The sequence below is a fragment of the Rhinopithecus roxellana genome, chromosome 6 (assembly GCF_007565055.1).
Source record: "Rhinopithecus roxellana isolate Shanxi Qingling chromosome 6, ASM756505v1, whole genome shotgun sequence".
Taxonomy (NCBI): domain Eukaryota; kingdom Metazoa; phylum Chordata; class Mammalia; order Primates; family Cercopithecidae; genus Rhinopithecus; species Rhinopithecus roxellana.
In genome coordinates, this window is record NC_044554.1 from 63,066,501 (window position 1) to 63,094,038 (window position 27,538).

Below are 27,538 nucleotides of genomic sequence, written 5' to 3' on the forward strand. Positions count from 1 at the left end.
AAGAACAACTGAGACCCAGATCTAAGAGATGTGAAGTGGAAGAATCAAGGACCCAGAATTCTAGGCAGGCTGAAATTTAGTTCTTCCCTTTTTCTCCCAGGGAAAATCATCCACATGAAGAAAACCTAAATCCCCAACAGAAGTCAATATCTAAAGAGAAACTGTGTGCAACCTGAGACCGAGGCTCGACAGGGGGGCAACCAGGAAAAAGGAATGTTGTTGGCTTGGGTCCCCACCAGTTTGTGTGTTTGTTTTTTGAGACAGGGTCTCATTCTGTCGACCAGGCTGGAGTACAGTGGTGCGATCATAGCTCACTGCAGTCTCAAACTCTTCGGCTCAAGTGATCTTCCCACCTTAGCCTCCCAAGTAGCTGGGACTACAGATGTTTGCCACCATGACAGGCTTTTTGTTTTGTTTTGTTTTGTTTTGTTTTGTTTTGTTTTGTTTTGTTTTGTTTTGTTTTGTAGAGACGGAGTCTCACTGTGTTGCTCAGGCTGATCTCAAACTCCTGATCCCAAGGGATCCTCCCACCTCAGTCTCCCAAAGTGCTGGGATCACGGGCCTGAGTCACCATGCCCTGCCCCACCAGTCTTCATAAAACAGCACAACACACCAGGAAAGGAAAAACCAAAGGCAACGATGGAACCAGGTATAGCACCTGGGACAAGGCCTGGCACAGTGCAGTTGCTTAATGAGTATTTACTGAATAAATGAACTTGAAAGTCCATTGCTAGCCCTAAAATGCTGCACTCTTAAGATGAAGGGGCTGACACATGCCACACCGTGGATGAATCTTGAAAACATTATGCTAAATAAAATAAAATAAAAAAATGCCAGCCACAAAAGGGCAAATACTGTTTAATTCCACTTATATGAAGTACCTAGAATAGGCAAATTCATAGAGACAGAAGGTAGCTAGTAGTTGCCAGGGGCTAAAGGGCAACAGGAATGGGGAGTTATGGTTTGATGGGGAAGAGTTTCCATTTGGGATGATAGGAAAGTTCTGGAGATGGATGATGGTGATGGTGGCATAACGTTGTAAATGTACTTAATGTCACTGAATTGTACATTTAAAAATGGTCAAAATGGTAAGTTTTATATATAATTTAACACAATAAAAGACTGTCAAATGGGGCTAGGCACGGTAGCTCATGCCTGTAATCCCAGCACTTTGGGAGGCCGAGACGGGCAGATCACTTCAGGTCAGGAGTTCAAGACCAACCTGGCCAACATAGTGAAACCCTGTCTCTACTAAAAATACAAAAAGTAGCTGGGTGTGGTGGCAGGTACCTGTAATCCCAACTACTCAGGAGGCTGAGGCAGGAGAATTGCCTGAACCTGGGAGGCAGAGGTTGCAGTGAGCCGAGATCGCACCATTGTACTCCAGCCTAGGTGACAGAGCGAGACTCCGTCTCAAAAGAAAAAATAAAACTGTCAAATGATGTTGGGAGCACTCTGCTTAGAATGGATTTTTTTTTAATATTATTATTTTTAGAGATGAAGTCTCCCCATGTTGCCCAGGCTGGTCTCAAACTCCTGGGCTGAAGTAGTCCTCCCACCTCAGCTTCCCAAAGTGCTGGGATTTCAGGTGTAAACCACCACACCTGGCCTCAGGATGGATTTTTAAAAAGATGAAGGGGTACAATGCCATGACTTGCTGTGTTTGAGGGAAGCAGAAAATGGAGAAACAGTGCTCCCAGATCAGGCTTAAAAAAATAAACAATACAACCCAACGTTGCTTCAAACCAAAGAGATTTTAATGGCTCTTGTTTCTTCCTCAGGGCCCTAATAGGGGTGGTCTAGCACCTGCTCCATAACTGCCTTCAAGCCAAGCCACGTCTCCTCAGCTGTGGGAAGGATCTGATGGGCTGGCAAGAGGAAGCCATAGTGCCCTGTGTCTCTCAGTTCAAAGGCAAATGAGTACTTGATGCCGTAATCATAGGACCAGTCAATGCTTCCTCCACTGGCTTGGTCTGAAGGACAAATGAGAATAAAGTTTGGTTACGTGACTCCCACTAGCCTTCACAGCAATGGAACCTCTATATTAAATTCTACCTTCATAGGTAAGCCAGGCCCCTACGCTTGAACTGTAAGAGGGGGAAGAGTTTAGTAGAGGATCACATTTATGAAAAAATACAATAATTTGAAAAGCAAAAGGTGTTATTCAATGGACACTGAACTGAGCCTTCCTTTGGTGTTCTTAGGAGCCTGTGGTTTTACCCACGCCATCCTAAGTGGCCTCTTCTCCACCTTAGGTAGGCCACACCACTTCCTTCTTCAGAAGGTACAGACATGGTTTTCTCTAGTGGGAGTGGAGGGATTATAAATGCAGTAAGAGGTTCGGTCCCTATCCTCAGGGGACTTTCAGCATTAAGGGTGTGGCAGGCTCTGCTCTGCTACCAAGTCGCATGTCTGGCACCTCTGTGTAGTGGGTTCAGCCAACACAGTAATGTGCACCTGAGATCTGTGTGGCTGCTGATGTGACAGATGATGAAGGAAGATGGCATTAACCTACGAATCAGTCATGACTCAGAAAAGCCGAGCAATGGACCAGCCCTGTGGCCCCTCCCAGGAAGGGCAGTTAGAGGTCACAGGAGGACTTGGCTAGGGCACAGATGGTGGAAGAATGGAGCTGGAAAGACCAGAGAGGTTGTACCAGAAAAGAATAGGGCCAGAGGTTAATATTGTAAATTGATATTGTCAAATCCCATGAGTTTTGTCTTTGCCTTCACCCAGCAGAGCAGCTTGGAAATTAATGCCTGGTAAATAATAAATACTAAATGGTTGCGGATTTGAACTGAATCCTCCCTGGACCAAAATTACCGACTCACACCTTTTGGTGTGGCTACGTGACACAGCCAATCACACTAAGAGGTCCACTGTAGACAGAATACTGGCCTCAGATAAAATCCCAACCCTATATATCATTATCTGGGTGACCTAAACTAAGTCATTTGTTTCCAGATGCTTCACCTGTTACACAGGGATGATATTACTACTTGTTTCACAGGGCAGTGAGAATTAAATAGCATAATGGTTGTGATGACACTAGTTGGCTGTGTCCTCAATGTGCTAGGCTCTATGTTAAACTGGTCCATGAATCTCTAGGTAGGTACTAACATTATTCCCATTTTACAGATGAGGAAACTGAGATTAAGAGGTTAAGTGGCAAGGCGTCGTGGCTCTCTGCCAACACTTAGGGGACCAAGGCAGGAGGATCACTTGAGCCCAGGAGTTTGAGACCAGCCTGGGCAACATAGTGAGACCCTGTCTCTACAAAAAAAAATTTTTTTAATGAGCTGGGTGTGGTGTCGCATGCCTGTGGTCCCAGCTACTCAGGAGGCTGAGGTAGGAGGGCTGCTGGAGCCCAGGAGGTCCAGGCTACAGTGAGCCATGATCCTGCCACTGTACTCCAGCCTGGGCAGCAGAGTGAGACCCTATCTCTAAAAAAATAAATAAAACAATAAAATAAAAACAGATATTAAGTGAAGGAGCTAGGATAATGTATGTAGAATAAGCATTCAATAAATGTCAGTTATGTTTATAACTATCATTGTCAATAAATGACCAGGATGCAATCAAAAAGTTAGGCCACATTAAGGATCGGAGTTACCTGTGGGAGAGCATTCACCAGGAAACGAACAATCGTCGTTTATATAGTACTTTAGAATTAGGGAACACTTGTATTCCACGTATCTTTTGAAACTCTCAACAACCTATTTCACAGATGAAGAAACCAAGGGAGAATAAGTGACTGGACCATGGCTACTTGGTTCCAAAGCGGCAGTGCTATAACTCAAACCCAGGGCTCTGTACTCAAGCTCTGTGTTTTATTTCCCCACTATGCCTATCTGAGAAAGAATTCAAAGAACAACTTCTGGGCCAGGTATAGTGGGCCAGCACTTAGGGAGGCCAAGGTGGGCGAATCACCTGAGGTTAGGAGTTCAAGACCAGCTGGCCAACATGGTGAAACCCCACATCTACTAAAAATACAAATTAGCCAGGCATAGTGGTGCGTGCCTGTAATCCCAGCTACTCGGGGGGGTTAAGGCAGGAGAATTGCTTGAACCTGGGAGGTGGAGGTTGCAGTGAGCCAAGATTGCCCCATTGCACTCCAGCCTGGTGAGAGAGCAAGACTCTGTTTCAAAAAAAAAAAAAATTAAAAAAAAAAAGAACAACTTCTGAACCAAACACCTACTATAGCACAACTCCTCAAAGCCCTTTCCAGATGGGAAGCTGCCCGGGAAATACCTCACCCACTAGAACCATATGGCCACCTTTTAGGTGGAGTAAGGCAGGTGTTCTGCCCAGAGCTGCATACTGACCTGGGGCAGGAAGCAAAAAGTGCTGAATTAAAACTAGTGCTTACAGGTAGAACTTGTCCCAGCTGGAATGAGGCCAGGATAAGAGTCAGCTGTGGACAATGATGCAGCTAGAACTTGCCGGGCCATTCATAGTCGGGCTCCAAAAGATCATACAGCAAAGCCTACACCTGTCCAATATCTGCTTATTGGAAATATCTTCCATTTCTGTGACCTCACCAAAGAAAACATACTAAACGTCAGCTTCCAAGGTCTATCTTACTAGTAAATACCTTCAGATAAGATGGATGAAAAGCTAGATTCCTTGTAATAAAATGGCTGAGACCTATGTAGGGGTCCGGGGATACACAATGCTATTCGGCTGACACTCTGAACTCCAGCCTCCACTCAAAAGCTGCCAAGCAAACGCACTCATTCCTCAATCTTAAGCTGCCATCATGTCTCAAGCTGGGTCCATCCTCTGTCCCCACTGCCACCACTCAGAAGGCCCTTCTCCCTGGGGGTATCCCTGATCAGAGTGAGGACAATCCCATGTGGAACATGGTTGAAAAGGTCTCAGCAACTGTAAGCAAATCAGTCTTCCCAGAGAACTGCGTAAAAAATATGTAACAAGAGGCCAGGCGTGGTGCCTCATCCCTGTAATCTCAGCATTTTAGGAGTCTGAGGAGGGCAGATCACGAGGTCAGGAGTTTGAGACCAGCCTGACAAATATGGTGAAACTCTGTCTCTACTAAAAATACAAAAATTAGCAGGCATAGTGGCGGGCGCCTGTAATCCCAGCTACTCAGGAGGCTGAGGCAGGAGAATTGCTTGAACCCAGGAGGAGGAGGGTGCAGTGAGCCAAGATCACACCACTGCACTCCAGCCTGGGTGACAGAGCAAGACTCCATCTCAAAAAAAAAAAAAAACAAAACAAACAAAAAAAAAGTAATATGAGCGCCAAAGCTGTTCATTCCATTTAACTTGACAATCTTGCCTCAGGAATATACTCCAAAAAGATCATCTAAGAGAAAAAGGAGTTTATACAAACATGTTTATAGTAGCACTATTTAGCAAAAAGATGAAACAATCCAAAGACTCAGTAATCGGGATATAGCAACATTATGGAATAACCAAAAATTATAATGTAAATTCATAAAACTATAGAGGAAATGATGTTAATTTTAAAAAGCTGAACATACCGGTAATCCCAGCACTTTGGGAGGCCAAGGTGGGTAGATCGCTTGAGGCCAGGAGTTCAACACCAGCCTGGCCAACATGTCAAAACCCCATCTATACTAAAAATACAAAAATTAGCCTGGCATGGTGGCACACACCTCTAATCTCAGCTACTTGGGAATCTGAGGCAGGAGAATCTCTTGAAGCCAGGAAGCGGAGGTAGCAGTGAGCCAAGAGTGCACCACTGCACTCCAGCCTGGGTGACAGACCGAGACTCTGTTTCAAAAAAAGAAAACCATGACTGGCAAGGGTGCATTCCCATGATTCCCGCCATCACCCCTCCTATGGCTGTGGCTACATCCAAGCCCACAACACATCCAAAGACATGCTTCTCTCATTCCATCCTGAGCCACAACTTCTGCCCACCTCTGCCTGTCCTCCTTTCCCCAGCTCTGGAACCTCACTGCACTGGTCATTTCTTCTCTCTCCTGTATCTTCCACCTCTCCCTCTTTATTTGTTCTTTCCCATAGTCAATAAATACATCTCTTATCTCAAAAAGAAAAAAGGCTTCCATTCTGCTCTCCTTCCCTTATCCACTCTTCTGAAACTGCTCTGGGTAAAGGTCACCAGTAAACTAGTGATGAAAATTCAGCGGAAAATGTCCTGTACCTTATCTTAGTTGACTTTTCATGGCCTTCACCATTGGTGACCACTGCCTCCTTTTCAATAATTACTTTTCCCCTGGTTTCTGACATCCAGGGTTCTCTGCCTTTCTGCCTAGCCCTTGGTGCTAACCCCTTCTGCGGCTTAACACCTTGCTCCCTGCTTTGCCCAGGGTTCCTCTCACTCCAAATGTTCTCCCTGCTCTACTGGTCCAACCACCCGCTCTATACCGACTCTTCCCAAATCTCTCTCTCTACAGAATCCCAGGGCATGTAGTCCAAAACCTACAGACCATCTCCATTTGAATGCCCTACAAGGAGCTCAGCCTCAATATGTCCACAGTTGAACTCATTATCTTTGCGATCTCACCCCTCTTTCACCTTCCTGGACTTCTCCCTCAGTGACTGGCACCACTCAATGACTTTCAGTGAGGATCTCTCCCCATCCAATAAATGACAAAGTTTCTTGGCTTTACCTCCTAAATCCCTTCCATCATCACTGGCCCTGCTGTAGTTTGGGCCATCGTCTCTCACCTGAACTCCTCCTCCTTTTCCTATGGGATGTCTCTACTGCAGTCCCTCATCACTCCATCCACACTGCTGCTATGTTTTAGCTAAACACAATGCCTCAATTCCCTCACCATCCTGCTGAAAACCCCCCAGTGGCTTTTAGAATCCTTTGGGTTAAACCTAAACTCCTTACCATGGCACACAAAACCCTGAACTTCCCCAGCTCCCTTTTCTCCCTCTTTCGTTTCAGCAATCTCAACCTCCTTGTAGCTCCCAGAACCCATCATGCAGTTTTATACTTCTATGCCTTTGCATATGCTGTTGACTGTGAGAATGCCCCATCCTTTTTTTCCTTCTCTATCTTCCTAGTGATCAGTCTTTACAACCCTACCCTCTTCCTACATGAAGTTTTTCTGCTTCCATCAAATCCCCCTACTTTCTAATACTTCCGTACCATGTATACCCTACTATTGCACACATAATACAAAAGCTCACTAGCCTTCCTGTTCATCTCTTCTATTAAAGAGTTCTTTGTGGGCACATTATGTCTCCATTGCTTGGCATAATGCTTAACATGTAATAGATGCTTAATTTAAAAGTCTGTTAAACAGAATGGGTGGCCAGGCGTGGTGGCTCACGTCTGTAATCCTGGCACTTTGGGAGGCAGAGGCGGACAGATCACCTGAGGTCAGGAGTTTGAGACCAGCCTGGCCAACGTGGTGAAACCCTCTCTCTACTAAAAATACAAATAAATAAATAATAAATAAATTAGCTGGGTGTGGTGGTGGGTGCCTGTAATCCCAGCTACTCCAGAGGCTGAGGCACAAGAATCCCTTGAACCTGGGAGGTGGAGATTGCAGTGAGCCAAGATGGTGCTACTGCACTCCAACCTGGGTGACAGAGCAAAACTCCATCTCCAAAAACAACAACAACAACAACAGAATGGGTGCCTATTAAAGGCATTGGTTTCCAAAGGATCCTTGGGCATGGAAGCACTAGAGAACTCCTGGGCATGGAACTGTGTGGTCCTGAGTTTCCAACTTTGTCCATAAGGAAGGGACCGTGCCTTTGAAGGACTCAGAACCTGCACAAGCATGCTCTGGGATTTCTCAAAGTGCTGTAGTCGTTTCTTGTTTTTATCTCAATCCATTGGGGAAAAGGAGGGCCTAGAAAGTCTGACGGCAGGCTCCCCAGACTTATTCCTCACACTGCCGCTATTCCTGACTTCTCCTCCTCCATCTCCACATACTCTGCATCAACATGTGGCTGCCAACAGAGTCTATCCACAGAACCACCTGGGTCCCTTCAAGAGTCACACTCATTCTGCCCCCACAGTCCATGGAATTCTAAAGGCATGAGCCCCTCTTAGCCAGGAAAGGGAAGATAATAAAACAACCAGGTCTTAGGCCAGGCACAGTGGCTCATGCCTGTAATCCCAGCACTTTGGGAGGCCTAGGTGGGCAGATCACCTGAGGTCAGGAGTTCGAGATCAGCCTGACCAATACAGTGAAACTCCGTCTCTATTAAAAATACAAAAAATTAGCTGGGGATGGTGGCACACACCTGTAGTTCCAGCTACTTGGGAGGCTAAGACAGGAGAAGTGCTTGAACCCAGGAGGTGGAGGTTGCAGTGAGCCGAGATCATCCCACTGCATTCCAGCCTGGGCAATTGAGCGAGACTCCATCTCAAAAAAAAAAACAGAGCCAGGTCTTGATAAAGGCTCATTTTTAGATACAGAAATTCTACAGAATGAGAGTGAGCTGTAAGGATCTGAACAAGCACAGGAGAGGGCACAAAACATATACTTAGGGAGTCCTTTGTTCCGGCCATCACACAGTAAGTATCTCATGGAGGAGACTAGATTCACGGAGGGAAACTGGGGAAGTTTGGGTTCCATGCATGAAGACCTATCCCTTTCACATAAAGGCATGTAAAAGCTTTGGCCCAAACTCACACGGTGCCTGCCATCTTAATGGGTCATTCGTAAAAACTTCCAGCACACTGGATACTTCCAGCACACTGGATACTTACAGATGACAGAGCAGATTGGTCCCACTTTGTACTTGGTGCCATGCAGGCTTGTCAGAGATTGGGCAGCCTTTTAGGCCACTTCACTCTAGAGTAAGAGAACCAAAGAAAGGTAGACAGATAACACTTGTCTCTTGGGAGATCAGCTGCCCAACAGCAGAACATAGAATGCTCTAACTTAATGCTCCAGTTAATTGAGGTGAAGGCACAATACCCTTTTTATTTCAACCATTTTCACTGGGAAGTAAACACAAGTTCACTTCCATTGGCTTTGAAAATACAACATGAAGGTCCTCATTGTCTATGTGATCATCCTGGTGTTTGCAACACTCATGGATTCATTATTTTGCCACCAGTTCTCCCTGGTCAGGGGTGTGGCTAGAAATAGGGTAGATTTAAGGGGTCTAAAGAGAATGTGGACTGACCCCAGGACATATGTGGGAAGCCGACTTTTCTTTTACTAGATCCCTACATTGGCTTATTTCCCTATGGCTGTCTCTTTTTCCAAGAAGTAGAGCTCAGAAAAATATTTTCCATTATTTGAGGCTTCCAATTTTGACTGATTGAGGCTTTACTGTCCTTGTCAGGGATAAATGTAAGGTCTTGAACTTGGATCCAGGAAAACAACTGTACGATTACCAGATGGGGGAAACCTGGCTTGGTCGAATCCTTGGAGAGCCTGGGGGTTACTCTTGTCAATGAGCCCGACATGAGTCAACATTACAGGGCTACGGCCAAAAAACTAATGTGATCCTCAACTGAATTTGCAGAAGTGCACAGTCTGGCTGAGGGTAGTTATGGTCACACTCTGCTCTGTGCTGGGTAGCCCACAACACACATTTCACATTCACTTCTGGGAGCTACCTGCTGTAGTTTGGATGTTTATTTCCCTCAAGCCTCATGTTTAAATCTCATCCCCAATACTGGCAGCAAGGCCTAATGGGAGGTGTTTGGATCATGAGGATAGATCTCTCATGAATGGCTTGGTGCAGTCCTCACAGTTAGGAGTGAGTACTTGCTCCATTAGTTCCCTCGAAAGCTGGTTGTTAAAAAGAGTCCAGCACCTCTCCACTCTCTCTTGCTTCCTCTCTCACCGTGTGATCTCTGCACCATACCAGCTCCCATTTGCCTTCCATGAGTGGGAAGCAGCCTGAAGCTCTCACCAGATGCCCAGTCTTCCAGCCAACAGAATCATAATCCAAATAAAACTTTTTCCTTAATAAATTACCCAGTCTTAGATATTTCTTTACAGCAATGCAAACAGATTAAGACACCACCCTTGAAGAAGCATATTCAGAAAACAACAACCAGAATAGTAAGGGAACTTGAGCCCATAATACGAATGCTTGAAGAAATTGAGGCTATTTAGAAGAAATAAGAGCTAGAAGAAGCAGGCTGGTGGTCTTCAAGTAATAGTGGATTCACCTCTTAAAGGGAAATAAGCTTGCTCAGTAGAACCAGATGATAAACCAGGGCTGATAGGTGAAAAACACAGAGATTTCGCTCTCTGTAAAGAAGAACACTAACAACCTAACAACCTTCCCCGACACAGAATAGGCTCCCTTGAAGGCAGGAAGCCATCTAATCATAGCCTAGATTGACTATCTGCGAGAGGTTTGAGCACCAGGTTTAGATAATTTAAGGTCATCTAGGTCTAAAAAAAGAACATTTTAGAACATTCTTTTTCCCTGATACGACCTTGAATGGTAATACTCGCCATCAAAACCTCACAGAGCTCAAATCTAACTGATGAGATGAAAGGCACACTTGAATGGGAATAATATGGCCTATTTCTGCGTGGGGCTGCAGACAACAATCTACTTGAAGGTAAATTGACAAAAAGGTTCCAATTCTGGGCTTATTTCTAACATATGGGTTTCACAAATCCAGCCTAAAAGCCAAATTGGAAATATTTGCACATTCTTTTTAGCTGGGGATAGCTCTTGCTCAATTGTGAATAGCCTCCTGAGATGTCACCATCTGATCTAAGGCTGGGGCCAGTTGGCTTATTCCTGAAACAGGAAGGGTGACAGAAGGTATCAAGTTAGGGAAGTGAGTATTTTACCCCCAGCATCATACACCAGTGCATCATCATGGTAGATCATAGAGCCAAAGTCCCCAGGAAAGTATAAGACAAGTTGCTGAGAAGCAGAATTGCTCAGCTTAGAGCATTTGACTACCAATCCAAGAGTCTCATATCCAAATCCGAGGGTTTTCTCCCCCATATGCAATGGAAAAGCATGTTCTGGGAATCTATGCTTAAACCAGGCTCCTGCTCATCTAGATTAAGGTAACAACAACTTCATGAATTCTATTTCCCAAAGAAACTTAGTTTAGTAAAGTTCAAAATGAGTCTTTCAAACCTTTGGCTGCATTTCATAATCTTCTCTGTGTCTGACTTTATGTCTCATTCATCGTTGTAATGGTACACCTCCGCCTCAGGGCATGACTTTATGCCTGAAACTTACTTGACCACACAATGCACGTTTGTTGCTGGGCTGAAATTAAGTTTCAGAAACTCACCAGCTCATCAGAGTTATCTGGCTTGGTACATTTGTACCCGTAGGGGAACATCAGCAGCTGGGAATAGCTGTGGAGGGTAATGAAGGCCTTGACTTTTCCATGACTCTTGATGAAGTCCACTATGGATTTCACTTCAACTTCAGAGTTGGCACTGGGTCCATGGTATGAATCAGAGCAAGGGTTGCTGCTGGCTCCAGGTCCTGGGGAGATGCAGAAGTAGCCCAGTGAGGACAGCGAGCTCTAAGAAGACACTGTAGGGAGGAGGTCACCATGCATCACCAATTTTCTCCTCTGGAAGTCAGGGCAAGATTGTCATTGTGTTAGATCAAGTGTCTTCCAAAGGTTATAGTCAGAAAGGCTAACTGAAGTGATTCTGGACACATCTCTTCTTCAAAAAATATGGTTTCTCTATACAGTAGAAAGAGCCATCTAATTAGATCATCTCCTCTCTGTAGGCGTTGTTGGAAGAAAAGCTAGATTTAATATTATAGATGGAATTCCTGCATTGGGTGGGAGTTTAGCAAGTTCATTTTCTGGGATCTCATCCAATTCTTAGAGTCCAAGAGTAGAAGATTCTATGCTCTGTAATTCCAAGGCACAAAGCCACAAATGCAAGGAACCTCTGACACCCTTTCTGCAGTGAGGAAATCATGACTACATTTGACAAGGCCACCTTTGGCCTTGATTGTCTCAGCAACTAGAGTGGTTCAAGACCCCTGAAATGGGTCCATTGTAGGCCTGGCCAGGGTTCTCACTGCTAGAGAAACTTCCAGGGGATGAGTAGGGGTTAGGATTCCCTAGGCTCCCCATGTGATACAGACAAAATGTCACCTTATTTTAAAATGATTTAATGAAAATAATATTGGGGAGGATTGACATTGAACTGTGGGCCATGGCTCAGTATTGTGCTTTATTTTTCCCCTACCTAAAAAAAAAAAAAAGAACTGTAAAAGCAATGAATGAAGTTGCCACTCATCCGTATCCTGTAGCAGTTCTCTAATACGTCCTATCTTAGTTCCATAACTCTAATTAATTAATTTGTCTTACAAATACGTAGTGATTGCCTTCTGCATTGCAGACACTGTGCTAGCTGTTAGGAATACTTCAGTGAAAAAGACACAGCTCCTGACCTCAATCTTATCATAGCCTAGTGAGGGGGAAAAAATTTTTAATTCTATGGTTAGTGAGACATAAGGGGTTTTCTCCAGTGGCTGAAGGCATAAAGGAGCCCCTAACTAGCCTGCCACGGAACTCCAAAATGTAAGAGCTGTCACAAAGCCAGGGCAGCAAGCTCACATTTTATATTTGAATCTGTTTTGAAAGTCAGTTTCTTCATCCTGTGTGTACGTACTTCTTTTTAGTTTTCTTTCTCGAAGCATCCATAGATGATGTAATGCTTCTCCTCGGAATAGATCCTAACCCCCTCTAGTGGCTGGCTCAGGGCTTCCCGAGTTCTCCTGCCATTGTGCAAAGTCTTGCTCCGGCTGCACAGAAGGCTAACCAGGCAACAGCTTGTGGGAAAACCAAGATGTGAGACAAAATATATTAAATGCTGCTCAGTGCTCTGTGACAGTACTGTGCTCCTGTGAAGTGAATTTAGTTAAGTGTTTTCAAAGAGGTTTTTAAATGGCTTAAATCCTGGATGGGCTTAGCCAGCTGATGCACTGCAGGGCCATCTGAACCAGTTTGTAGGCCAGACCACGGGTTGACCATCCCTGGGGGCAAGTCCCAGGGCTTACCTCCAAAACCTGCATCCCAGTTCCGGTTAGGATCCACACCAACACAGAGGCTTCCAGATACCTTGGACCGGGTCTTCCGCCACATACGATTCTGTCAGATCCCACCCAAAAAGCACATGGAAAAAAAGAAAGAGGGTCATTCAGCCTGATCAGAAGGTTCCTTTAGAATTCTGTCAATTTCCCTAGTTCTCTGGGACACTCCTTTCCCTTGGTTGGGGCGGTGGTAGACAGTCCTCATACAGGTTCTGCTAGGAGTTTCTCCGTCATTTCACCAAAGTGAGACATGAATACACCCCCATCTCCTCAAATGAACCTGCCAAACACGTGTCATGGAACCCTAGTTCTGTCCAAGGCCAACAGCAACAACCAAAAGCAGAAGAAAGGGTTCTGTGATGAGACTATTTGGGGGAAAATATAGGGCTAACTTGGTAAACTTTCTTCAGAACTTCTAAGGATTGTTAATGTCTTGTTTTTTATGAACTTCTAAGAAACGGATATGGTGGGTGGTGTTTCCTAGACTTGACAATGGAACCCTTGATTCATATGGTATCTCATGGGATGAATACTAGTATTAGTATGAGTTTCTTTGAAAATGTCTTTGAAAACGCTACTGTAGTTAGCTCTCTCTAAAAATAAACTTGAAGCTGTCATTCATTTTGAATATATGTGGGGTCACAGTTGCTACAATAGTGTATTGTAATGAGATTTTAAGGGGAAAAAAACTACGTAACTCTTTTTAGTGATATTACGGAGGATTTCTCCCACAGATTTTAAGTAAAACGCTAGATGCACTGTACTGCCCACCTAAATCCTACTGCAATCTAATTGCCAGCAGGTAACATCCGCCTCCTCTTTTCTATCAATCCTAACACAAAAAACGCAGAGATAATTGGAACAAATCTCCTAGATGACTCACGGTGAACACTGAGCTCTAACAGCCCAGCCTAACAGCTGAAATGGGCTCTGGCTGAGGCAACATGTAAAGACATCATGCATTGGAATAAGAAGTGATTATAACCACTTCTCTATCCCTCATTTCTGGGCGACTACTGAGAAATTAGGCATTCCATTTAGAGTAAATCAAGAAACGAATGACTACTTTTATTTTACTTTTGAAGTTCCTACATATCTCCTTAGGTCCTTGTCGAAGAAGGGAAAAAAATCCAGGCTTACTTTGGTTTGAGAGAACACGTATCCATCAGGGTTTGTGACTGGCAGGAGGAAGATATCCAGGGTGTCCAGAATGGAAGTGATGGATGGGTTCTTTCCATAATCAGAGGCAATCTGAGCAAAGACAAGATACATGTCAACCTCACACACCCCTTTTGTCAGGAACACAGGACAGAATAGTAAGGGAGTGTTTTTTTTCCAGATGTGAACCGGGGATCACTATTGGTCAAGGAAAGTCTTCCAGTCACCCAGCAGTACGGTCTCCTGCAATGTTAATGTGTTGAATATGCTAGCGCCTATACTTTTATTTCTAGTCAAAATAATTTACTTCTACTGAGTAAAAATCAGATATCATGTATCTACTCTCTTTCAAAAGCAGTAACATTCTTCCTGTTCATTCCAGTGAGACATTTTGCAATAGTGAGCAGTGATATATGTGACTTATGTGTACCTATGCACCAAAGAAATTTTGTTTCATATTCCTTAATCCCCTACATGGGCTAACTTTCCAAAAGAACTCACAACAAACATCAGATTACTTAAATATGCAGAGACATTGCTAAAGACACAAAGAACCAGTTAAATTCCATTTGAGGAATTACATTTTTACTTGCCATCAACTGCAGTTGAGTTGAAGTTTCTGCTGGATTAAAATTTATTCATTTCCTGTGCTCAGCCATCCTAAGGCATTATTATTCAACCGTTAAATATCCATTTCATAATACCCTAAAGGTAACCGCATTTTAATTGAAGGGAAAAATGTATCAGTCGGTATGCACGTGGTTGCACATGCTTGAACGATCTGATGTGGATTGATTTCCTCTGCTCATGAATTAACATTCTGATTTATAGCATGTCATTTTTGAATTACTTAAGAAATACCAGACTAGGTCACTCCCAGCCCCATGTCCTGACTCTAATGCCAACAAACTTGTGGAAGACAGATCTTACTACACCCTACCTTCAAAATCAAAGTTGGGACATTTTCAGAACAACCCAAACACCCTTAGCCAACTCCACTTTGGATCTGTGGGTTAAACTCTTCTTGCACCTGTTTGTATTTTCCAGCTGATTCCCTTTCATGATTTTTTAAATTTCTAGTACATCACACCTCAGCCCTCAGGGTTCCAGGCAGCAAAGTGGTTTCTCTCGAGTCGGTTCTTATGCTGAAATCTGGCTCCCAAGAGTCCTCCCTGGCCACCCGTTCCATCTCTTTAGCTTCCTGAGTCTTTTTCTTCCCCCCTCTCTCACTCAACAGCAATCACCACATCGTGGTGTCTTTTAGCAGAGCGCACAGTGGGCTGCCCAAGGGGAGGAGCCTGGGGTGCTGGATGGGGCAATACCAAAAAAGGCTGGGTGGGTTCATTGCCAGCCCGTGTGACAAGAGAAGGGTTTTGGCTGAGAGCACCAGCCATCAGGACCACTGGGACTGTCATGGGTTTCAGTGGGCCTGACCCCAGAAAGGTAAAATAAGCAAGGAATGTTAGGCAAAATGACCTTATTTGCTGTCCAAAGTGCCGTAGCTTGTGTAACCCACTCTCGAGCATGGATCCCAGCATCCAGCCAGATAGCTGGCTTGTCTCCTCCGGTGCTGAACTGCAAAAGCAAGTGTGGCAATGTGAACGGCTCCACTGCCATGGCACCTGGTTGCCTCCTCTCTACCCCAGACCATCCTTCTCTGTCCCTCTCTCTGTTCTTGATGTGATTGACAGAGAAGGAAATACAGACAGTGATGCTGTGGCCTAACTCTCATTTAAGGAGAATTTTCTTTTGTCCCCTTCTTCGAATGCAAGTGTAAATGCAGACTGAGGGGCATAGACAATTCTCCGATGTTTGTAAAAAATCGTTGTAGATAATGACAGGAAAATATCTTCATATGCTGAAAATTGGAAAAAATGGATTACACGATTTCATTTTTATTTTTAAAGAAACTAGTTCATTTATATACACACATACATATGAGAAAAAAGGAAAAGGAGAAGGACGAAGAGAGAAAAGGAAAAAGAAAAGAGAGAAAAAAGTAGAAAAATATACAACAGATTGTTAATAGCTATTATCCCATAGTTGTGGGATTAGAATTACGAGGATTTTTTTCTTTTTTGTTTCTTTTGTTGCTCTATTTTCCAAATGTATGCAATCATAGTGTTTTATTATAAAAATGCTTGTGATAGCCTTTTGAGACCTTCATAAAAACATGATAGCAAACCTCTGGAGGTACTTTCCAGAGTTTAAATTTTATGATCTAAGTGACTTAGTTTTATTTGAAACAGTGGCTTTGCCAATTGGATCAGTAAATGGGGAGGAAAAGATTATTTTTGCACCATCAACTTCTATCTCTGTGCAGCATTCTAAACACAGCAGATAAGGTAAATGAGAAATGCAAATCCTTGCTAAAAATTACAGTTCATGAGTTCTAAGAGTTTTAGTTAAAAGTGCCTTTTCCTCTAAAGAGCTCAAACGTAAAAAGCAGGAACTTTCAAAAACACAGCATCTTCCACCGCCGAACCACCCCGGAAAAGGGAAGGCCAGGGAAGACCACGGTGGAAGAGAATCTGGGGTTTTCTGACCCAGTTGGTGGGCGGGGGGTGCGGGTAGAGGAAATAAAAAGAAAGAAGGGAGGTAAACATTAGCAAATGTATCCCTGTGGTATAAAGCAGGCAAATCACTCCTCTCAGGCCTGCTTTGGGAAAAACGCTCTGGAGAAATCCATCTGTCCCAGTTAGTCAGTTGGTTCCCAGCCATAACGTTTCCAAATTTAGCGAGGAGTTGTGACATTACCTCTTTTTGAATTTTTTTTTTTTTTCTCTTAACAAACTCTTTCTAGGAAATCTGGGGAAGTAATTTTCACTGTTTTTGAGGACAAAGTGCGAAGCTTGAAATTATGTGCACAAAGACGGTCAGAGGTTACGAGATGGCGTCAAACCCTAACCTCTTTCCGTCTATATCCTTTTTCAAAAGATCTTCGTTCAGGGCATTTGTCTTTGCGGTTTAGGGTTTAGTTGTTCTGCATACGACCAGAACTCTTCTTTAAAAACTAAAAACAAAAAAAGAAAAAAGAAAAAGAAAAAATGCAGCTTAGGCAATTAGTGCTTTTTCTTTTTTAACTGGTGTGCTTGTGTGTGTGTGTGCGCGCGCGTATGTGTGTGTGTGTTTAAAGAGGAAAGAAAAAAAAAGAGAAGGGGAAGGGAGGCAGAGAACTCTCAGCTAGATGAATTACAGCCCCCAGCCCCCAACCTCCCCCGGACCGCACCTCCCCCTTCCTCAGCTCCTATTGGCGCGTTTGCCCCGGTTCCCCGGGAGCTCATCTCTCAGGACGCGAGCATTAATTCACTCCTGCAGACCTGCGTCAGCTTGCGCAGGAACAGAGAGAAAGAAAAAGAAGCGGGCGGGGGTGGGGGAGTGGATACTCAAAACCAGCAAGGACCGGTTAGGAGGAAAAGAAAAAAAAATAAAAAGTAATAAAAAGGAGCCGCTCTGTAGCACAAGCCGGGACTGCTGGCTAGCCTGGGAGGAGGGGGATTCTAGAAGCATCGAGAGGAAGAACCGCCCCTGCACCGTGTACCTTGAGCACGTTCAAAGGCCGCTTCTCAAAAGAAGAGCCAATATTCACTTTGCTCACTAGACCAGGGTGCTCAGCCACGAGGTTATCCATTTCTTGGGAAATCTGAAATGTTTCAAGTGAATAAATAGACATTTGCGAGTGAACCATCTGTTGCATGAGATCTGATCCCCTGGTGATTTTCCCCATTCCCTTGGGACACAGCGGAGGGGGCAGCGCGGCTCGAGCTATAGGGTCGGAGGGTTTGGATCCAGCTGAGTGCTACTGAGTCTATGGGCGTCTGCGGGGGCTGCAGTCCAGCCGGCTCTTTGCAGTTTTGTGCAAAGCAAAATGACACACTTCCCTGGGGTACTTGTGGCTTTTGGCGACCCCAGCCCTTAGGTGGAGTTTCTCGCCCTTGCTAGCAGAGGAAAACAAATGGTAGTGCCCCCTCAACCCCAAAGGGGATGTAGAGGCGATCGCTACAAAATGTCTTCCGGCTAAATCAGGCCCGGGGACAATGGGGTTTCTGCTGCAGACGCACTAAGGCCACCGGCTACTCCAGCTCCTATTTTCAAGGCGACTGAAATTTTGTGCATCTGGGGAGCCCTAACTATGTCCCTTGCTGGGATTGAGACGTGTCCGGGTGCGTTTGGAGAGCTAGCGGGAGGAAATCAGTCCCTCCAGCTGTTGCCAGTATTTGCACTCCGTAGGAGACAGACATCAGTTTGTCTGGGAGGGAGGGAGGGCGTCTTGTTTGCTCCACTTCCTTTTCTTCCTTATTCTCTGTGCTGGTCCACAGTCCCCTATCTGAAACCCTTGAGGCCATATATATTTCAAATAAGAGATATTTTTTTCAGGGGAGAATTTTAGAAAGGTAATAGGAAATATATATTATGTATTACACATGGGACATTGCTCCGTATTCAAGCACATTAATATTTCTGGCAGTGAAACAAATGAGCAGTGAGGCAGTTCAGGTCAGATTTTGCTCCCAAATGAGTTTAGGTCAAATCAGCTTTTCCCATCAAATAAATTAGGAGAAAAAAATGTTTAACGCTTTTTGCATTTAAAAACTGCCAACTTGGAGACTTGGTGCCTACCAGATATCTCTTCTCCGGCTCTTTCCTACTCCCCATGCCACCCCTTAGCCCTACAACCACCATCCCCTCCGGCCCCTTTCCATCCCTCGACTCTTAAGTCATTGCAGGTAGATTCCCGTGGGCCTGGAGAAGAGCTCTGTGTCAGAGAGGTCAATGCAGCACTGCCCAGGATCCCCACAGCAGCATGGAGTAGCCGATGCAGGAAGGGGATAGTCTCCACAGAAACAACAAAGCCCAGGAAAGACAGCAGAGACTCCATGAGGGTTTGCTGCCATGAGGTCTTACAGAGCACATCCCTGCGAGGCAGAAGGATAGGATCTGGAGGCAGGGAACCTAAGGCCAATTCAGGCTGACTCCCTAGAACTAAATCAAAAAGAAAACCCCAACTTTCTATGCCCAAGTAACAAAAGGACCAGGGGCTAATCCCTTTGCACCTACCCCCGCTCCTCTTTCTGGCATGGCAGATGAAAAATTGAAACTACCTCTAATTGGTCCCCTCCCGCAACAAGTCAGGTTGGTTGCAAGCCAAGTCTTCATTTGCATAGGAGTATAACTTTGTAACTTCACTTCAGCCTCTGACTGGCTGCTTTCTGCAACCAATCAGACTGATCGAAGGCTACTACTTCATTTACATAGGGCGTACACCAAGTAACCAATGGGAAACCTCTAAAGGGTATTTAAATCCCAGAAAATTCGGTAATGGGCTTTTGAGCCCCTATGCTCGGGCTGCTCCCCACCTGTGGAGTATACGTTTGTTTTCAGTAAATATCTGCTTTTGTTGCTTCATTCCTTCCTTGTTTTGTTTGTGCGTTTTGTCCAATTCTTTGTTCAAGACGCCAAGAACCTGGACACCCTCCACCAGTAACACTTGGATGGAAGTCAGAGGCGTCAAAGGTGGTCCCTGATTCCATCATCAGTGGCAGCCCGGAAGCACAGCTCTCACTTGCTCAATGTATTTCAGTCTGTAATTGTGAAGGAAAGGGTAACACTCGGGTCCCCAGTACCAAGCTTTCCTCTTCTTGTCCTGTAGGCTTTGCGGTCATGACTTTCCCTTATTCTGGCCCCACTGTGAAAGGGGATGGAGCATTAATGGGACTTCCTATCAGCCAGATGCTGCAGGTGTGCCAGGGTGGATTTGCAGGCATGGTCTTATGGCTCATCTTACCTTTCTGGGAGCTCAGGGCCTGAGTTAACCTCTAAACAAAAACTAAATCAAGCCAGACTCAGTGGCTCACCCCTGTAATCCCAGCACTTTGGGAGGCCGAGGCGGGCGGATCACTTGAGGCCAGGAGTTTGAGATCAGCCTGGGCAACACAGTGAAACCCTGCCTCTACTAAAAATACAAAAATTAGCTGGGCGTGGTGGCGCATGCCTGTAGTCCCAGCTACTCAAGAAGCTGAGGCTGGAGAATCGCTTGAGCTTGGGTGGCAGAGATTGCAGTGAGCCGAGATTGTGCCACTGCACTCCAACCTGGGTGACAGAGTGAGACTCCTTCTTTTCCTTCTTCTGCCTAACACCCTTTGGTTTGTACTTTATATTTCATGCTGTAGCCTCTCTTTTGCCCTTTCCCTTAAATTCTTTGTTACCATATTCTGCATGTGCCAAATGCAAAAGGGAGAGAGACAGTGTCCTCCTACCCACCTTGCAAGGGGAGCCCGGACTGCTGGAAGGTCCTATTGGTACCCACAGGTCCCTTCCCTGCAGAGAGTACTCAAGTATGAAAGAAGATGGAACTGAACTGACGTTCATGTGGCCCAGCAAGCTGCAGGAAGGTGAGTCCGTGGCATAATTACCTGCACATCTTCAATCATGATGGAATAGGCAATTCCCTGGGACTCCAAGAATGCTTTGACTGCCTCAACGCTGACAAAGGGAACTCGGACGTGGGCTGTCTCCCCTGGGGTGCTGGGTGATCTCCAAAAATCAAGCTGAAAGGGATAAAAGTCCAAGCCAAGGCAATGAATGGGCTATTCTGGGGAATGGACAGCTCAGCACTGATAGATTTCTAGAAATAAATTTGCATCAATTTTATCTTGAGTCCACAAGTTTTGGAATCATTGTGGAATCACTATGATATTGCAACAACGGCTCTTAAACATCCATGTGTCAGCAAATCCATTATATTGTTTCCCCTGCCCCTATGGCTAGATATTAAAACTGGCAGAAGGAAAAGATTATTAATACGATGGCAGTTTTTTTAAGCTGGGATTCTAGTGATCCAATTCATTTAATAATAGGATATAAATGCTATAAATTATTTTACAAGGGAAATATGCACTAAGGGTGCTTAATTTTTGAAAGTAACTTTCACATTTGATATCTCCTTTCGTTCTTACAATAAACCTGAGAGATAGAAGAACGATATATTTATCACCATTACTCTGAATGAGAAAATGAGACACAGGGAAGGTAGGTGACTTGCCCAGTATCCTGTAGTTGGGACCAGAGCCCAGGTACCCAGCTGCATGAGTTAGCATTTCACACTATGTCATGGGAGTCAGAATACAGTCCAAAATAGATCTCAATCATGTTTAACTGTATTCGTTCTGGGAACAGAAACTCGCACTAGATCAAATACCTGGAGATGTTCTTGAGCCTCCAATTGTAGCAGATTTTTAAATTTGTTCTTCATTGCTTGGTACAATCTCAAGAACTTGGTCTCTAAAGAAAATTAACCACAAATGTGACCTTAAAAGCAAAACCTGGACACTGTTTCCTGTTGCTTTCTGCACCTGTTAGTCTCTGTGTATAACAGGTTCATGCAACGGTCAGTAAGCTCTGTGACAATCCAGAAACTAATAAATAGTATACTAAACCCACATCGCCAGAATGAGAAGGTGATACAATGGCATTATTTCCTCCCAAGAAATGTTATCTAAATAATAATGAAGAGGTGTACCTGCTCCTAGCAGGAAGCCTGCCATTAAAGTTACCTTTCCCTTAGCTAATGAATCAAATAACACCTGCTGCTCGTGGAGTGTTAGCTTTTAATACTTGCCTATTCCTGTTGTTCAGAAGTAAGTTTTTAAAAAGTGGAATAATTTGGCGCTTGTAAGAGGAAACAGTTCATATGTGGGTAGACCTAAGGGTTTGTTTTTAATGGTTTTGGGGGTTTTGTTTGTTCCTTGTTTTTGTCAACTGAAAATGTATCACGGTTCTATCCCCAAACCCCATTCATGTGACCCAAACATGGGGCATGGCCAGAGATAGTTGGGACCTTGACAAATTATGTGTCATGCCTCTCTTTACACACACACACACACACACACACGCACCCTTCATAGGGAATGAAGGATGAACAGGAAAGAGAAATCTCAAAACAATCAAGCACATATCTTTACGAAGAATTCCCTTGGTGACAGAGCTTTCCCTTCTAGCCTTTCTCCAAGTAGGCAGACTTCCTAAGTCATTGTCCCAACCATTTATAAAGTGGGGAAGGAATCAATACAATGAACCATGTACAGGGACCAGAATATGGGTCTTCTGAAACCAAGCCCCATGCAATTTCCTACGAACTCCAGTGGAATACAGAAGTGATGGAACATGAGCTCTTTGAGGCTCATCTGCCACAAATGGTCTGAAAATTCTTCCATTTAAGTCTCATTATTTTTGGTTAATGCATGGACTCCCAGGAGTCCTCCTTTAAAATGGGAAGGCACTGAGAAAACTAATACAGTAGGCTCATATTTCCTGGTGTGTGTTCTGAAGAATAGTAGTTCTTTGAGTTACTCAGAGACAGAAAAGAAGGAAGGGAGGAAAAGAAGGAAGGAAAGAGGGAGGGAGGGAGGGAGGGAAAGAAAGAGAGAGAGAGAGAGGAAGCAAGCAAGCAAGCAAGCTGGAGGCAGTGGGTAGTTGATAATTTTAAAAAATGGTACATGCTGCAACCTAGATCCCCTCTTATAGATTTATAATGAACACTGATTTAACCAAAGCTCCTAGAAATCCTACAGTTTGTTTAACCCTCTGATTCCCACATTTATTTGACCAGTGGCTTTCTGGAACCAAACTTATTTGACTATTTTCTTAGTTCCCTGGAACACTCTTCAAAAAATGCTGCCTAAAGCCCTTAATAGAATCATGAAGCAAAGTACTTCGGAGCAAAGATGAGTCCTCCAAAGCCAGGAGAGGAGGAGTTGAGCTGAAATCTATAGCCCTGGCATTTCCACTTCATGAGGTTTCCACCGCCTAGATGCTGAATCTAAAGATCGGCGGGTAGGGGACAAGGGCTAATGTGAATGGTAAAGCCCAGAAGAGCAGGAGGAGGTGAGAGAGTAGCCTTGACACCAGCTGAGTTACCTGAAACAAATGGCTACACAGCTGTATTTTCCTTGATGTCTATCAAGCCTACAGTCTGATCACTGGAGGGAAAAATGAGTAAGGACAGAGAGAATAGGGTTATGTGTGTTCAGTTTTCCCTTTTGTCTTTACCTTTAAGTGTCATTCATCTCTTTTTTGATCATCCACTCCTATTTTTCCCACTATCGACTTATCCCCAAATCTAAGAGAACTTCTCTGAAAACACTGAACACTTATACCCATTTACTCTGTAACAATCAAAGGTTCCATCAATCAGGTAAGTAAAATTCAAAGAAGCACCAGAAAGCATAACTTACCCCACAAATGTTTCTAGACAGTAGATATGCCCAAAAAGGGCACCAAAAAACAGGATCGACCTCATGGCCATGGGTTTTCCTGGAATCCAGAATTCAGAGTCCTTCCTGAACTTTATTTATAGGGATGGCAGCTGAGGGTGATGTGCTGGCCCTTTGAGAACTCATGTGAATTCCCACATGGGAAAATTCCCACCTGCATGTGAAATTCTCAAGGTTGTAGACATCCACCTGTGTGATATCACCAATCTGTACATTTTCAGTTCCTAGGATAACAAACTTTGATGTAAAGAGACCAAAATTGCTAGAGCATACCAAGGGCAGTATAGTTATGATTGAGAACATAAAACGCCACTAGCTACCCTGCGATAGAAGCCAGATTAATAGACCTAGAGGTTAGTCTTTTCTGGGTCTCTGACAAAAAAAAGCCAGAGCATTTATAGTAATTACTCAGGCATCCTGTCTATCACATTCCATTAGCTTACTCGTTTGTTTATTTTTATCATGTTTACCTTGAAACACTGCAATCACTCAGTTCACATCTGCTGAGTGTCCCTGTAGATGTGACCCATTCCAATCCTCACTCTATATTAAAACAAAACAGAAGGCCTTTTAATATTCAATTTTCCACTGTCTCAAAAGTGATCCATCTGCATTTACACCAAATTGATATCCCTCTTTCTGTGCTTTTTCCCAAAATGAAAATGTCTTTCTGATGACATTTCCTATAACAAGCAACAATGAAGTTGCTTGTTATAAAAAGTATGAATTAAAAGGAAGTGTTTTCTTTAATCATCAATAATTCTTCCATCCAAAGAAGACCATTTGGCATATATCTTTAAAAATTTCTTTCTCTGCTTTCGAGTTTTTTCTTAAACAAAGATTAGACCATGGCCGGGCGCGGTGGCTCAAGCCTGTAATCCCAGCACTTTGGGAGGCCGAGACGGGCGGATCATGAGGTCAGGAGATCGAGACCATCCTGGCTAACACGGTGAAACCCCGTCTCTACCAAAAAAATACAAAAATCTAGCCGGGCGCGGTGGCGGGCGCCTGTAGTCCCAGCTACTCGGGAGGCTGAGGCAGGAGAATGGCGGGAACCCGGGAGGCGGAGCTTGCAGTGAGCTGAGATCCGGCCACTGCACTCCAGCCCTGGCGACAGAGCCAGACTCCGTCTCCAAAAAAAAAAAAAAAAAAAAAAAAAAAAAAAAAAAAAAAAGATTAGACCATATCGCGTATACTGTTCTTTAAACAAAGGTGATATTTTCTTGTTCATAAACATAGATCTACATTAATCTGACTTCGTTCTTCATTGCTTGAGAAGAAAATACACCTGTTTATTTTTAGAAACCATAGTTTATTTAATTTTAGCTGTTCATACACATTATATTAAGCCTAGAAAGACTCAACCACAACAAGCAGCAAGGAAATTTTCGTCTGTCCTCTGTGTGTCAAATTTATCTGCACACACTTTAAATCTCTGGGTTTGCATTCTCAAATATATGCTTGAAGGGGAAAGATATATACACAGTGTTTCTGATTTCAAGAATGACTGGATTAACTTGGTTTTTCATTCTCTTTGGAGTCAGAGAGAAGACAGAAACCAAAAGGCAGAGGCCATGATTCATCCTCATGTCCCCAGCATCTATCAAATAAACAGGAGTTCAATAAATTGGAAGTATGTACTTGGAGAATCAATAAAAGTTTCCTGGAAAAAATGGAGTTTTCGGCTGGGCATGGTGGCTCACACCTGTAATCCCAGCACTTTGGGAGGCCAAGGAGGGTGGATCATGAGGTCAGGAGATCAATACCATCCTGGCTAACGTGGTGAAACCCCATCTCTACTAAAAATACAAAAAATTAGCCTGGCTTGGTGGTGGGCACCTGTAGTCCCAGCTACTTGGGAGACTGAGGCGGGAGAATGGCGTGAACCCTGGAGGCAGAGCTTGCAGTGAGCCAGGATCACACCACTGCACTCCAGCCTGGGCGATAGAGTGAGACTCCTTCTCAAAAAAAAAATGGAGTTTGAGCTGAGACTTTGGGCAGGCAGGATCTGCCAAGGCAATTGTGAAAAGAGCCTGAATTTCTGGTGGTAAGAAAATATGAGCTAGACAGGGAACCAGGGGAGAGCACATGATACACATCTGGGTTAAGGGGGAAACTTGGCCCAGCAGAGCAGGGACTTGACCCTGGGAGTGGTGGGGAAGGTAAAATACCAGAAGGTGGGCTAGAGGGCAAAGGATCTCACAATCCATACAGAGGAGTTTGCTCCAGATGAAATGGAGAGCCTTGGAAGGTTTCTGAGCAGGTAACTGATTGATGAGGGCAATGCTAAAAATTGTGAACCTTGCAGGATGGTGCCTGGCAGAGATCCTCTAAGCAGGGAGCCAAATAAGAGCCACTTGAGGAAACCCAGATTTAGGATACCACCTCTGGACTTGTGGATGGCAGAGGAAATGTCTGAGATGGGCTGCCGAGACCAGCTCAGTCGGGGAGACCCTAACTCAGTGGTGCTAGAGGAATTAAAAACACACACACAGAAATATAGAGGTGTGAAGTGGGAAATCAGGGGTCTCACAACCTTCAGAGCTGAGAGCCCCAAACAGAGATTTACCCACATATGTATTAACAGCGAGCCAGTCATTAGCATTGTTTCTATAGATATTAGATTAACTAAAAGTATCCCTTATGGGAAACGAAGGGATGGGCTGAAATAAAAGGATGGGTTTGGCTAGTTATCTGCAGCAGGAGCATGTCCTTAAGGCACAGATCGCTCATACTATGTTTGTGGTTTAAGAACTCCTTTAAGCGGGTTTTCTGCCCTGGGCAGGCCAGGTGTTCCTTGCCCTCATTCCGGTAAACCCACAACCTTCCAGCGTGGGCGTTATGGCCATCATGAACATGTCACAGTGCTGCAGAGATTTTGTTTATGGCCAGTTTTGGGGCCAGTTTATGGCCAGATTTTGGGGGGCCTGTTCCCAACAATGGGCTTGAAGAGAGATTTCAGTGGAAGAAACACGAGCCCATGGTGAGTAATTGGTGTATGAATGGATATAGAAGGAGAAGGTGGGGAAAGGAAGTTCCAGCCAGTGTTAAAGCAGGGACAGGTAGCCACCTCCATGGCTGCCCCACAACATCTCCCCATCCATTGTGACACTGTGTGAAGTTCCACTGTAAGAATTTGTTTTGATTATCTCCCCTACTGCTAAGCTTTCAAAAAGAAATTTCTGCTGAGAAGTGCTACTCAATGATTGAATCCACTCTAAGTGCTAGGAACATGCTAGCTCTCTTTCCTTCCTGGGAAGAACAGTGGAGGGGGGGTGTTGAGCTTAGAGCTATAATGGGAGTCCAAAAGATGCCTTGCCCCCACCTCACTCCTGAGTCCAAAGGACTCAAAGATGATGCCTGAGTGACAAAAATAAACATTCCCTGGATGGATGTGTCAAGTAAAAATTACAGAAGGCCATTATTTTGGACCAAGCTTCCATACCAAACCCCAGCAGATCACACTAAAAATCAAAGCAGAGCCACCCATGCTAAGGACCCAGGATAGGTTGTTAACTGACCTGAGAAATCAAGAGAAAGAGATAACAGGCAATTTCCCAAACAGGCCAGTTTAAATCTTCAATAGGCATGATAATGAAGTTCCTTTGCTTTAGTCCTTACACAAAAAATGTGGCCTGAAGTCACCTGAGTTATTTTTCTATTGTGGTGTCTGACTGTCCCCACCTTAAAAGAAAAGTAGCTCAGAAAGACTAATAGTCTTTGTTTTTTGCTTCTGCGCTATCCAGCCTGTCTTTGTCTGTAAGGCCAAGCCCTTCTGCTTAGCTCATGAGAACACTCACTGTGTTTTATGGGATGAAGTGTTGCCCTATTCTAGAATCACAAATAAAGCCAATTGAGATCTTTAAACTGAATTTGATGTAATTTTGTCTTTTGAACGGTGAAAATTGTAATTTTAAAAAATAAATAGAGGAAGTTAGAGAAGGAGAAAGCACAAGCCTTCATAGGAGGTTGTAGGAAAAACTTAAGAAAGCTCTGTTTTCTGTTTCTGACAATATAAACTGATATATATCAGAATAGGGCATCGTCATTTCTACCTCCTCACCACTATACAAGCTGGGTGAAATCTATTTTTTTAAACAGTCATATTGAGGTATACATGACATGTAATAA

The 27,538-nt window shown here is 44.2% G+C and overlaps 2 protein-coding genes across 3 annotated transcripts in view; both read right to left on the reverse strand.

Moving 5' to 3' along the window:
• Positions 1-11,290, reverse strand: part of CPA4 (carboxypeptidase A4) — a 43,079-nt gene extending 31,789 nt beyond the window's left edge. The window contains exon 1 of one of the 2 annotated variants that reach the window (XM_030933286.1): positions 11,206-11,290. In XM_030933286.1, the coding sequence (XP_030789146.1) occupies positions 11,206-11,213 (8 nt within the window). In that variant the 5' untranslated portion in view covers positions 11,214-11,290. Of the gene's footprint in view, positions 1-8,685; positions 8,740-11,205 lie in introns of those variants that run through there. The other variant, XM_030933287.1, reaches the window with a different exon arrangement.
• CPA2 (carboxypeptidase A2) lies at positions 1,739-23,439 on the reverse strand. Its single transcript, XM_010378785.2, is given in 11 exon segments — positions 1,739-1,973; positions 8,686-8,770; positions 11,206-11,405; positions 12,945-13,035; positions 14,118-14,228; positions 15,612-15,710; positions 17,677-17,778; positions 20,549-20,683; positions 21,334-21,372; positions 21,374-21,416; positions 23,369-23,439. Coding segments are annotated over 11 exon segments (1,164 nt in total). The 3' UTR covers positions 1,739-1,785.
• Positions 23,440-27,538: the final 4,099 nt, after the last annotated feature.